General features: G+C 37.8%; 1 protein-coding gene across 6 annotated transcripts in view; it reads right to left on the bottom strand.

The window, feature by feature from the left end:
* Positions 1-2,210: 2,210 nt before the first annotated feature.
* TBC1D4 (TBC1 domain family member 4) overlaps positions 2,211-13,415 on the bottom strand; it is a 104,157-nt gene continuing 92,952 nt past the window's right edge. For all 6 annotated transcript variants that reach the window (XM_027894268.1, XM_027894269.1, XM_027894270.1 and 3 more), the window contains 4 exons: positions 11,122-11,281; positions 8,756-8,925; positions 6,046-6,222; positions 2,211-4,472 (listed from right to left, as the gene is read on the bottom strand). In XM_027894268.1, coding sequence (XP_027750069.1) covers positions 4,245-4,472; positions 6,046-6,222; positions 8,756-8,925; positions 11,122-11,281 — 735 coding nt within the window. In that variant the 3' untranslated portion in view covers positions 2,211-4,244. The remainder of the gene's footprint in view (positions 4,473-6,045; positions 6,223-8,755; positions 8,926-11,121; positions 11,282-13,415) is intronic.

The following is a 13,415-nucleotide window of genomic DNA, read 5'->3' as shown; positions in this document are numbered from 1 at the left end:
AGGGAGATCTAGATAGACTACAGAGCTGGGCAATCACCAACTGTATGAAATTTAACAAGTGCAAGTGCTGTATTCTCCACCTGGGATATGACAGTCCTGGTCATATGTACAAATTGGGGATGCGAGGCTGCAGAGCAGCCCTGCAGAAAGGGATCTAGGGGTCTGGGTTGGTGGCAAGTTGAATATGAGCCAATATATGAGCCAACTGTGGCTGTGGCAGCAAAAGGGACAACTGTGCCCTGGGGGGCATCAGGCACAGCATACTTGTTCCCATGTAAATTCCAGCAAGACAAGATGTATGGCATTTATTTCATCTCAGCACACGCTCTCATCAAAAATAAAACCTATATATTAAAACCTTCTTACTTCTTTTGTAACAATGAAGACTTGCACAAGTCGCAATCTGAGTACAGAAATAGTTTGGATAAGCTCCAGAAGTTTTTTTAATGGTAAAACTATTCCCAAATCCCTTGTTAAAAAGTGGCTGCTGAGCAAGACTTCTAAAGAGAACAGTAATGGACTGGAAAATGTCTCAACTCAAAGGAAATGGCAACAGAACATTTCGATAAAGGGGCACTGCCAGCTCCTTCCTTTGGTCCACAGTTGAGGTCAACATTAAAATAAACCCAAGCAGCACACCAAATGCCAATCCATCCAGGTTCTTCTTCACTACAAGCCAGTCAGCACACAACCCATTAGGTGCACAAGGCACACTCATCTTTGTTTCACTGCCCAGCTTTTTACTGTCATTGCAGAGTTTAGTATGCTTTCAGACAGAGTGAGCTAACATGCTAAACTTTAAGCATATAAATTCTATCCCTTTCACACTAGATGTCTGAAGGATATAGCTAAACATTTCATATGTCCTTTTGGAAAAGAAAGTTAAATCTTGTTCTTTCTAGTCCCTAGAAAGACTTAGGAAGGAAAAGCATACATTAAATGCATTCAGTAGCTAACACTGACAGTAAAAACTGAATCACAGAAATACAGAATCAATTACAATTCTTCTAAAGGATGGTGTAGCCTGGTATAAAGCTTGACGTGTTACAGCCTGCACGTGCCTGTCAACACCCATCTTTGACTACGAAGACTGAGGGGATAATCACTATTAACAGTGCCTGGGGTTATTAACCTCAACACACAAAAGGCTATTCACATTAATACCTATATGGTTTGAGGTTTAGATTAAGGGTCCAGATGTACACCCTCTGGATCAAACTCCTAATATCAAATTCTTAGATCAAACTGATGAAATTCTTTTGTATGTTACATATTTGTTCAGCTTTCTTGTATTGACATTAAGCAAAGAAATGTGAAGAGGGCACAATCAAAGCACTTGAGATTATTTAGATTTGTGATTTCAAGTCAGGTCTATTTTCAGTAAAATCTAATGTGGGGTTTTTTGTAGAGAAAAGTGAAAAAACGCAACTTCAAGGAACCTTAAATAAATAAATTTTGTGGAGATAAATGCTCTCTGTTTTGGAAAAAGAAAAAAGTCCAACAAACAACTAACTTTCTGGACAGATTTTCCATCCATAGATGATGCAAATATCAGTTTTCTACACTAGCCCTTCTTACTAGACCGACTTACTTCAGCTCTATTCCTGGCTTATCATGTAGTTTGCTAGCTAAAATGACATATTTCTTAACAACTTTTAAAAAAGCCCTCTGCCAGCAGAAAGCAGTGTAAGTTACCCCTTTCTGAAAACAGCAGATACTTTTTCCTCAACAGTTCAGTCTTCTAGATAATCTTAATGATTATTCTTCTGAAGATGATCCAGAGGATAGTTGCTTGAGTGCATACACATCCTAAACCCAGTGACCAGGCACACCTCGGTTCAGCATACAAACATCATAAACTTCCTAAAACCATGAGGCATTTACCTCATTGTAATTTTACTTCTGTAGCTTATTCCTCTGTGTTGCTATGCTGTCCTCTTCCTCCTCCCAAGCTAGATGTACTAACTGAACTGCTACAGAACAAAAATACCTTTTAACAATTTCATCTTCAGTTAAGAACAATGGAAAACCATTTTCCCTGAGAATTTCTGTCCTTGTACTCTGTGGTTTTTTTACAAATCCTGCAGGTTTTTTTCCCCCACAACTAGAAACCAAAACTAGATCCTTTTCATATGTCACGTGAACAGTAATACTGAAAATGACGTTGGCATTTGAAGTGTAGGAAAAAAAAAACCTAGCCAGAGGCCATGGGAAATGCAGCAATGACATTTATTGGAATTTCTCCAGGCATTACATGAAAAATTTTATAAGTGAAACAGAGGATAAAGCACATTCAGTGCATCTTTAAAAAAAAGATGTATCTGAATAACCTTGATTCCTTGTAATAAAAGCTGCTGCAGTTCCTGGGATTGTTTTTTTATGTACACATCAGCTAAAACTTACTCTGAACAAAACTGCAAAGAACTGCCTTTTCAATTGGTATTTTCCCACCTAGTACAATACAACATTCTTGAAATATCTAGACAGATTCCACATAATTAATTTCATACACAGTGTTAAGACCTTTCACCCCAAATGTAAAAACAAAGTCTGCTAAGTAAATCAATTATCTTTTATCAAATAAAACATCATGGAAGTAAAAAAACAACCAAAAAACCCAGGAGAGCCCAAGCCCCTAAGTTCCACAGCAGCGTGCAGCAAATCAGCATTGTTGCTTCTCATTTTTATGTTAACATAAAGCATATAACTCAGAAAGCACTGATATTCAGTCCTTGCTTTCTAAATTGGACAATCTTATGCAAAAAGACACTGCTGGATTTGGCACTTTGCTTAATTGTTTTTCTTACTAAAAAGAATAAGTGTTTTCTGAAATACAGTGTAAATGGTATAACATGACCCACTGTAACACTCAATTAACAGTTCAGACATGCACTCCAAAATACTTGTCTATAACACATTTGTCTAAGCCTTCTCAAAAATTCCCCTTAAAAACATTTTCAAATCTATATGTAACTTTTCATACCTTTATAAACATATTTCCTCCCTTGAAATGATCAGAGCTTACCTAACCTTCTGCCCAGAACACACAAATATATAACTATTGTTTTAAAAAGAAGACCACAAAGCAGTATTTGAACAGGAATAGCCTGGAAAGCGTTATTAAAACTGTGCCTGTACTCCAGAATCCCCTTTGAAATGTATATTCACTGTATATGTGAAAACTGAAAGATATAATATTTGAAACTTGCTTGGTCCTTTCTTGTGCACTTACACTCAACTTCCTGCAACCTCCCTCAATTTTCTTCTCAAATAAAACTTAAGAACAGCTTTCTGCCTCCCACTACAATAAGACAAGGCCTTTTGCAGTATTTCTTTGGTTAAATGAGAATGCCTTACACGCCTAACTCTTATGACAGCAAGTCTCCGGTGGAAAATTAACATCAGAATTAATACCAGCCCACAGTTGTGCTTCCTTCCTCCTGTCGTGATGATCAACCCCAGGACAGGTGGAAGCAAACAGGCCAGGAAGGAACGAGTAGTCACTGTTAGCTCTTGGCTTTGCAAGTTCTGCGAGTGCGTATAGATACCTATTTCTTAGCTCTATTTCTTAGTTACGGAGGTGGAGCTATGATGCAATGCTTCTTATTTCCAGTTCCAACATGCATGTGGAATTACACTGCTGACTGGTGCAGCCCAGGCAGCTGATGGCACTAGAGCTTTTTCTGTATGAAACAAGTCATGATATTTGTTCTGCTTATTGGTCTGTGCTCACAATGTCAGTAGAATTAAAAGAGAGGCACGCATGAGTTCACACAGATTTTCCACAGAAGATGTGAAACATGGTGCCCTTTGGATGGAAAATTACATTCTCCTTTTTTTTTCTTCAAGTATTATTCAACATATTCAATATACATATATATAAAGACACGCTATCCTCATTTCACTACAGGACAAGCACATCCAGAGTGAATTTGTAGATCACCATTATCTTGGCTTTGTCTACTGAAATTTCTCTTTTCTTTTAGGTCAACTCTAAATATACATCTACTCATCAATATTACATATGAGAGTCCTTTATTTTCCCCTTGTGATTTATTTACATAATCATAAAAAAAATTAATAGCCTGAATTTGCATATGGACATTTGAAGGCCCATTTGTAGCTATGAGTGTCCCAGCACTAGTTTTGGATAATACCCTTGCCTATTGCTAAGTAGCTATTGAAAGCAGCATACTCATCTTTTCGTTCCCTTTTCTGATGCAGTGCTGCCTATGAGCCCTGGTTTATGGCTTACTCCTTATTTTATTATTTGGGTTGTAGTTTACTTCCTTCAGGAGCAGTTCACAGTCAGACAATGCTTCTGCTGGCAAATACTTCACTATCTGCTCAAGAGTCTTTTGATACGTTATCTTCTCCTGTTCCAAGGACTGAATCACAGTCTTCAATTTGTTCTCTCGAGTCAAAATAGTCTCCAGGCTGGCTTCCAGACTCTGAATTTTAGCATGAGCAACCTGCAAACAATAACATTATAATAAGTTGATACATTCTGAATAGGTTTTTTTTTTTAGTATTATGATATGGTATTTGTTAAGGAAAGAATAACATAGCAATTTCTAAAAGACATCTGAGTAGGCAGACAATACAAGGATTGTCTACTGTGTATCATAGAGTCACTAGATCAATCTGAAGGATTTCTGAAAGCTTTACAGAAGGAAGGAGAGGTACAAGTTGCAGCAAGCAAGGGACAGTTGAGAGTAACAGGAACTAGAGGCGCAGGGAGACAAAGGAGATCAGCAGCTAGAGTAGCACCGGAAGAGATGACCTGCCCGATAGTGACGAATCAATGGGAACCCTATGTAATAAAGTAAATTAGCAGGATGGAGAGGTCAGAGGGAAAGAGAACCTCAACATTAAGTCTAGAAGCAGCCCACGTTCCCTATTCTCCAACAAAAGACCTACAGCTTTCTCCAGCTAGTTGACAGAAACCCTGGATCTCAGCAGTAGCAAATGTCCCTCAGAATTCCCCCACTTCCCACAGATTGTTCCTAGGAAAGGGCCCAAGCAGAGGAATAAAGGCGTTATACAAACAAAAAGGTGAGGAAGTTAAGGAACTGAGAAAGATGCATTAAAGTATGGCACTCTGGAAGAACAGAAGAGCTTCGACAGAGCCTTTCAGATCAGTCACTCTCAATTATTCTATGTTGTTGCTGCATTTTGATAACAAAGGTAAAAGCCCAGGCTGTAGTAAATAAGTAAGGAAAAATTACTAAGCAAAATCAACAATAGCAAAAAAAGCAACTCCTGTTTTCAATATCAAAAGAGCACAGCAACCTTAGACCATAAACACAAAAATAATGAGGACTTGATTTTTCCTTCTTTGCCACCTTCTATTTTCAGGTCTCAGAAGCTGAAAGTGCTCTCTGAGCTCTTCCTAGTCCTTGTTCAAATTAACAAATATAACAAGAAATAGCCCGGTAATGAAAAAACAAGAGCTTGTTCTTCAAGAAAATGCAAGACAATACATATTGAAACCTGAAACAAGTCTTAGCCAGGCTACAGGACAAAGGGTGAATAGCGAAGGGAGGTAGGATTTTTTTAAAACACGACTTTATCTGGTGGGCATTCAGATGAAGTCAAGTCTGTCAGGAGAGACCACCTACCAAAAGCAGGACTATGAGTTTCAGAAGAAGGAAGCAAAATGATACTGCCTACAAAGACCTGGAGAGAGTAAGTCTACTGCACCATGGACTATTTCTTAAAACTTTCCAATAGGAAAGCAAATGGATGAAGGGACAGAGAACTTACTTTTCAGTAAGATACACAAGTTTTGCCAATATATTTTATAGGAGATAAGAGTAGGGATATTTTGGGAAAAGAGAAATCTAAATCAAGAAAGAAAGGTCCAAGGAATGACAATGGAGTTATATGTCTAAAAGAAATAAATCACTGTTGAGAGAACTAGGTAACTGCATAAGGTCTTGCAGCGAGGAGACATCCCATGTACATTTAAAAAAGCACTTTCAACTCTAATGGCTGAATCATAGAAATTACTTCTCCATGATTTTGTAGTCTTAAATCATTTACCTGTAGTTTCTCCAACAAATCCATGTTTTGTCTCTTCAGATGATTGTTTGCCCCCTCCAGCTTCTCCAGGGGTTCACCTTCCTCACAGGGACTCATATTTTCCTGTAGTTCATCCTGAAGAACGTGGTACTCTACTTCGTAGGCATGGAGCTGTTTTGAAATATCCATCTCAAACACCTGCCATGAGAGAAAAAACAATTTTTAACTACAGTAGGGAGCACTTATTCCACATGAATGCTTTACTAAGAATCAACTCTGCCTGATTAAATGAATGCTTTTCCTGTTCCCTTCAAGAAAGTATTTTAAGGGGAAGTCTACAGGAGGAGTATTTTAACATCTAGAGTTCTTATTGCAGCCATAATAAATCATAGTCTTTAGAATAAATTGGATCATGCCTTTTACTATTACCAAATACTATCTCTTATAGCAAGATCTATCAGCAGAAAAGTCCAATGTAGTCTAAGAATTCTATAAGAGGACAAAGTTTTATCCACTCTTGCTCAGGAATATTAAGAAGTTCAAGAAAATTTTTTAAATTTAGGTCTCACCAGATTGTGATAGGAGCAGCATCATACAATGAGGGAGAATAATCCAAGATTCATCACATCTCTACCCTCAAAACTGGATCTCCACTCCAAGTGCTCATTTATAGACTTCTATAAAAACATTCTTCATGATTACAGTTTCCCTGTGCTCTATCTCTGCATGAAGACACACTATTTTCTTATTGGGATACTTTGGTTATAAAGCATTGTGAAGACTATGGAACTGAGCCTTTAATATTGATAGGACCATATGACCCTTATCTGTTTACATATCTAGTCACAGCCTCTCAGCTTCTGAAAACTACCAAATATTTTAGACTAGGATTGGAAGGATATCTACAGTGACATTAATCTTCCGTTCCTTGTCCTAGAGATCACAAACATACCATCAACAGAAGATGGATCCCCTAAAAAACCAAATTCTGCATTACTTTTGCTGTTCTTCAAGTAATTCAAATGAGGTAAAACTTAAAATCATATATAGTGTTCAAGTGTAATTTTTGTCTACATAGCTACCTGGCCAATTCTTCATCTGTGTATTACAAATCTGCACGTCTACATTTTCCTTTCATTATCCATTACAAGAGGATGGTCCTGGGAATTACAACACTGAGACAGCCAAATAACTCCCCCTGCAGCCAAGTGTCTAGGTGGGAGCAACAGGATACAGGCAGTCTACAGTCTACATATGAATGCAGATCCAGAAGGCTGCTTGGCATGAGACCACACCACAGGCAAGCAGGCGACCTTACTCTCAGAGCTGAGCTGACCTGCATATAACCACATGCACTTCTGCTCAGGCAACATAACCCATTCTTTACTCAATCAGACCTGCCTTTGCACAAAGCCACAGATTTCTACCATGCTCACCACAGCATGATTGCTCTGCAACCCATGCAGAGCACAGAGCAGAGATTTGATTTCTAATAGTACGAAAAATGTCAAACTGACATCTGTATCATTGCTAGAATCAATGACTTCTGAAGAGACACAGAAGTGCCTGACACAGGTTTAGCATGGCAATCATAGTCAATGCAAAGAGGAAATGAAGATCTACACATTGTCTAATAATGAATTCTTAACTAACAGCACCCGAAACATTCAAACATTAATAAGCCATAGTGTTAACTGCACTCCTGCATATGGACATGGTTTTTTAGAGCTCTTCTGTTATCTCTGAGCTACCAGCTGAAGGGGGAAAACTGTTCAGAGGTTCATAGTTCAGGTACTAGACTGAGGCTCATACCCAATTTTCAGCTTCAGTGCAGAGGAAGATGATGTAGAGATGAAGATTCCAGCCACTGACAGTATTTCTCAAGAAGCTTTTCATATATCATCATCAGTAATTCTTTGCTTCTTTTCTATTCTAGCCCTTTGCCATGAAGCTGAATTAATACTGGTGAAATAACACTACTCCAGTCCTCCTTTTCCATACCCAACAAAGGCAGGGATCAGTCCTGAGGGGCTTTTACCTCTGGCACCTGCCAAATGTGATACCTCCAAGGAGAGGACTGAGGTGAGAAGTTGTTGCATGGGAACATCCTAGAAGTGATTCCCAGAAGGATAAAAGCAACACCCACAGAGCAACAGAAGTTTGTTTGACCTTGATTTTCATACAGATCATGAAAGCAGTGCCTCACCAGCCTCCTAAGTTGTAGGATTTTAAACTGGAGGTGCCAGAAAAGTTCTTATGGGGGTACTTGGTGCTGTACAGCTGGAAGTTTGAAGGATGAGCAGGGGAAGTTGCTGTGATGCTGCCTCTTCCCACCATAGAAAGCTGTGCTTCTCATCACCATCATGAACTGTTAGACTGCTCACCCACCAACAGGAAGCAACAGCTGGGTTTAGGTTTGGAAAACAGGCTACTTCTACCCTTCTGATGGTGAGGGGAAACTTGCAGCAAAGTCATGTTTTTTCAGTAGTTGGGACATAAAAGAACTTTCTACTAAACCCTGAGGTAGCAACTAAAGTCCAGTTAGAACTGCAGTTAAAAACCCATTGAAATCTAATGACATTCTATTTGTATACAAGTTACTGAGAAAACTATTCCTTTGCATTTCAAACCAAGAGGAACATACTGAGAAGACTTTTACATATAAATTAGGCATGAATCTTTTAAAGTAAACTAAACTGAGGGAAAAAAGTAAAGAAAAAAACATCCTTACCTGAGTAATAATTTTTTCCATTTGAGGATGAGTCATGTCTGGAATAGTGGTTTTAAGAAAATCAACAATGTTCTCAAAATTCTCACATCCCATTATAGACGTTTCTTGACTGCTAAGTAGGCTCAGTGCTACTTTAAATATGACTTCTGTTCCTTGAAGAAAAATAATGTCTAAAAAAAGAAAATAATTAGAGTATCATGAAAATGGGAGCTAGAGTCATTGGATAAATACATATATTTGATGGGATATTTTTCTTCATAATCACTCATACTGCAGATGTATTCAGTTCAGAACTGCAATCTGTCTTATTTCAACATGCAGTTAAAGCATATAAAAATTTCCTTTCATCTTACTGATGTGAGAGAAAATACTGCACTTTTTATGTCTGTAAGAGTTATCCGCAATAAACATTTCATCAGTCTCTGCTACAGACTGTCATGAACTGCTAAATGGTTTTAAGTGCATCTGTGACTGAAAAGCAATTGGGAAGCAGATCATAACACAATATACTGACAGAAGCTAGTCTTTAAACAATCATGTAGATTCCATAACCAATCATATTACTTTAAATAATATATAGTGATTTTATTGGCCATAAGTCTAAGCCCCAAACCCTTACTTTGTAATTATGTGGATGTTGAGGGGAAAGCCTGGGCTCTGCAGGTCAGTAGACAAAGACTACAGAAATGAGAATCCTGGTGACAGTAAATAGAAATTCTGCCTCAGAAGCATTACTGAGATGAGTACAGAACATGAGTAGCTCAAATAAATCTCCTGAGCTGCTGGCTCTGTCACACCACAAGGAGTTTGTCTAGGGCTATGTAACTGAACAAACCCAACTTCTGATCCTGATACTGAGAAGTCATCCCTGGCCTAATCCAGTATCACAGGATAAAAGCAGGACACTGGTGAGGCTGCCATCTCCCTGAAACGCAGTTCCTAAAAGTCTCCCTTCTCAAGTCTATGATGCACATTTAAACAGCATAAATATAATTCATGAGTGGTAGAGCCATTTGTCCCTGGTTTAGGACAATAGCCCAATAGACACTGAAAATGCGGGGAATCCAAAGCACTAGGAAGTAAAACAACACAGGGACTTCCAAGTGTTAAAACGGGAACATGCCTTTTTCAGCTCATTTACAGAGAAATGAACACTGACTCTCATTTCCTCCCTCCATCGCCACCCCTAAAAAATTAATTTCCAAAAAAACCCCCAAAACCCAACAAAAAAAAAAAAACGAAACAGAAAATGCTTGAGTGTCCTGGAATCCAATAATCCCACTAGGAAAGAGATATTCAAGCAACTGGTACACTACTGAAAAAGAGATACACCGGTCATTCAATCACAAAAACAGCAGTGAAAAAAAGTTTGCTGTAGAAGGAAAAAAAACTTCTGTAATGGAGAAATTACTAGGTAAAAAAAAAAAAAAAATTAAAAATTAAAAGCAACCATCCAGTCAAACCCCTCTTCCCCACAAAACTACCACACCCAACAAACTGAGAACCTGACACACTCCAGTAATAAAACATGAGACAAAGTCAGGTTGAATTTCTTAAGAATTTCATAAGACAAAAGGTGCCATGCAAAAAGAGAAGAACTGAAGGAAAAAAAAATCTGATTTAAGAGGAAGTACATGACATATACTCCTAGATTCTTGGGGTATTTCTGAGCCCAGTGAGTTTTATATTAATAAATAAATTTAGAAAAAAAAAGCTGAATTACTGAAGATTTGGTTAAGGTGGCAGTTCTTATTGATAAGAAGACAAAACTAATTACTTGACATCCTGATAATGTAAACACTACAAGGCACAAAAAATATTAAAGCTTCTGTAGTAGATGTATCATTAAAAATGTATAACTAGGAATGTATCATTAAAAAAACTATCTAAATGGACTAAGAGTAATACTAAGACTCAGAAAACTGTTCAATACATCCATGAACACCTGAAACAGCTTTTAAGTTCAAATTTGCTGAAAATTTTTAGGAAGCACTTTAGAACCAGAATTCCAAAACGAGTGCATTCTCTTTTTTCAATTTGCAAGTTGAACTTTCTGTGGACATAAACTGCATGCTTGATGCATAAAATGCATTTGCAACAATAAACTTTCTGCTGTTTACACTTCAGAAGTCTCTTGGCTAATATGAAAAGACAAAATTAACTGCTCAAGTCTGATGTTTCAAAGAATACCTTTCAGTTTTTCCTCTTTAAAAATGAGCTGACATCCCACCATGAAAAGCATTGCTACTTGCCACCCACAACGGTCACCCCAAATGTCCCCAGTACGTAGAAAACTTCTTCCCGAGAGTTTCAAAACACAATGGACATTGTTCTTTTTATTACTGCAACAGAATAAACTTTCTTACCAAATACTCTGGCTACAAATCCTAATGGAAACTGAGACGCGAACAGTGTAAGAAACCACGGTGCAGCATAAAGACTGGGACTGATTTCATTTTCTTCAAGATGATTATACAGGTCTCTGTGATAATCATGTAGAAGCCTTGAAAGCTGATACATCTGAATCTATAGTGCATGAGGGGATTGGGGGAGGGGTGGATGGAAATAAAGAAAGAAAAGTTCAGCTTCACTCAGCGTTCCAAATCATTCACATTTCATTTGAGGGAAATTACCTCCAGTACAGATGGCACTGTAAAATGAAGCTTAATTGCTGCCTGGGGCTTTGAGTGATATCTACTCACTGATAAACAACCCATCTCTAAAGAATTAAAACTAACACAGCAGCCAATAACAAAGAACAGTTTGAATGTGATTATTAATGAAGTACCATTTCAGATTCACAGGCTTAATGTAACAAAAGAATATATTGCTCTAACTTTATTAACAAACCAGAACTTTCAGTCTTGCAGCAATGAAAGAAAAGGCACCTCTTCCAAGATGTCAAAACTCTCCATTACAGAGTGAAACTATTTATGAGTAAATTTACATATTGCAGCTTTCGTTCCTTGAATTTTTGCCATATTTTTGCTGCATTTAAAACTCCTATGCTACAGTCATCACTTTAGACAGCTTTTGTGCCCACAGAATACACTATGTACAGAGGTGTCCAACATACAACCCAGCACATCTTTCAATGGTCCTGAGGAATTCAGGATACTGATGCAGAAAGTGTTGCTATACAACCCGTAAAAGGTTGCAAGGCAAAACAGTTAAAAGGTGCTATTCATTGCTAAAAATACCACCCTGTGGAAAACTATTTCCTTGTAATTTTGATAGTTTATATGACATGGTAAGTCACTCACAGCACAGAGCACTGCTTCTCTCAGAAAGCAGAAGATTAGAAGCAGACATACATTGATTAGCTGTCAGGTCCAATTTTGTTGTCAACAGTTCTTTATGCTTAAGATGAATCCATTCCTCAATAAGAAAACGACCCATCCAGCTACTTTCCTACTTCTAGAGTTCGTGATTCTTCCCTACCAAAGGACTGCACTTTGAACTACCTGGTTAGTCAGAAGTGTATACAGGCAGAGAGGTCACTTCTCATTTAGGCAAATCAGCTAAATTTGTGCATGCATTTGAGTCCTTGTTTTAATTGCCAAAGATACTAAATAAGGTACAGTTTGTACAGTATCAATGCAAACACATTTACATGTGAAGTTAGAATTGTATCACAGAGGTAGTAAACCAACTGGGTTAGTTCACTATGAACTAAAGATCTAGATTACTACTTTTTCCAGACAACACTTAAAAATTTAAGTCAATTAAGTTTTCATTATCCTAAAGAATCATCCAACATTTTTCTTCTACAGGACTGAAGCTAATTCTGCCTATAAGCTTACTTGTGTTTCAATACTTTAAATGCAAAGGAATTTGCAAGTGTTCTACTCCTGTTAGAAAACAACCCAAATTTAGTAAGATGCTCTGGGTCTGGTCTAGTCTGCCTTGAGCAGACAAAACTCTACTTTTGTCTATTACAGACGACTTGCCTAAGAGCAACTGTGGGGAAAGAAAGGTCATTTAATTTAAAGGGCCGACAGTACTACAAGTGGTACACTTTCTCAAATTTAAAAGCATTCTTACTAAAAGCTTCAGGCAATGAAAGAGTCATACTCATTTAAACCAAATGTGAAATCCTGGACATATGAATGCTCTCAAATCATCAGATGTTATTGGAAGTCTACAAATGCAGTATAACATACAAACACTAAGAGAGCATCTTCTAGGGGAAAACCCACAAACATGTATTTATCACGCGTTGACCCCCACAGGTTTTTTGTGGGTGAGAATGGGACATGGAGGAGGTAAAATGATGCTCTTTATGGCTGTTCACCCTTAATTCATCAATAACAAACCTGTTACAGCATACTTACACCCACAGAGAAACACTCCTCTATAGTTTTTAGAATAAGCACATACAATTTCTTTAAATACGATCTATTCCATTGCTCTGGACATTTGTTAAGTAAGCACCTGAAGTGACTGGTCATGAAAAGTGGACTCAAACTCTCTGTTAAGTACCTACTTAATTTTAAGTGTTTGCTATGCAGGTAGCATGAAAAAAAACCAGAAGAGTTTTGTATCTGCCTCTTAGTTTTCCCCACGGTAGATTACAAGTTTTAACTCAGCAGTGGTATACCCCTTTATAATATAAGGGGCTTACAGCATACAGATTAGTGGACAGTTGCATGCCAAGGTG

Source organism: Empidonax traillii, unplaced genomic scaffold (assembly GCF_003031625.1).
Source record: "Empidonax traillii isolate 1590-97213 ecotype Southwest subspecies unplaced genomic scaffold, ASM303162v1 scaffold423:size1405600, whole genome shotgun sequence".
Taxonomy (NCBI): Eukaryota; Metazoa; Chordata; class Aves; order Passeriformes; family Tyrannidae; genus Empidonax; species Empidonax traillii.
Note: the sequence above shows the minus strand (reverse complement) of the source record. Positions and strands in the feature narration are given on the sequence as shown.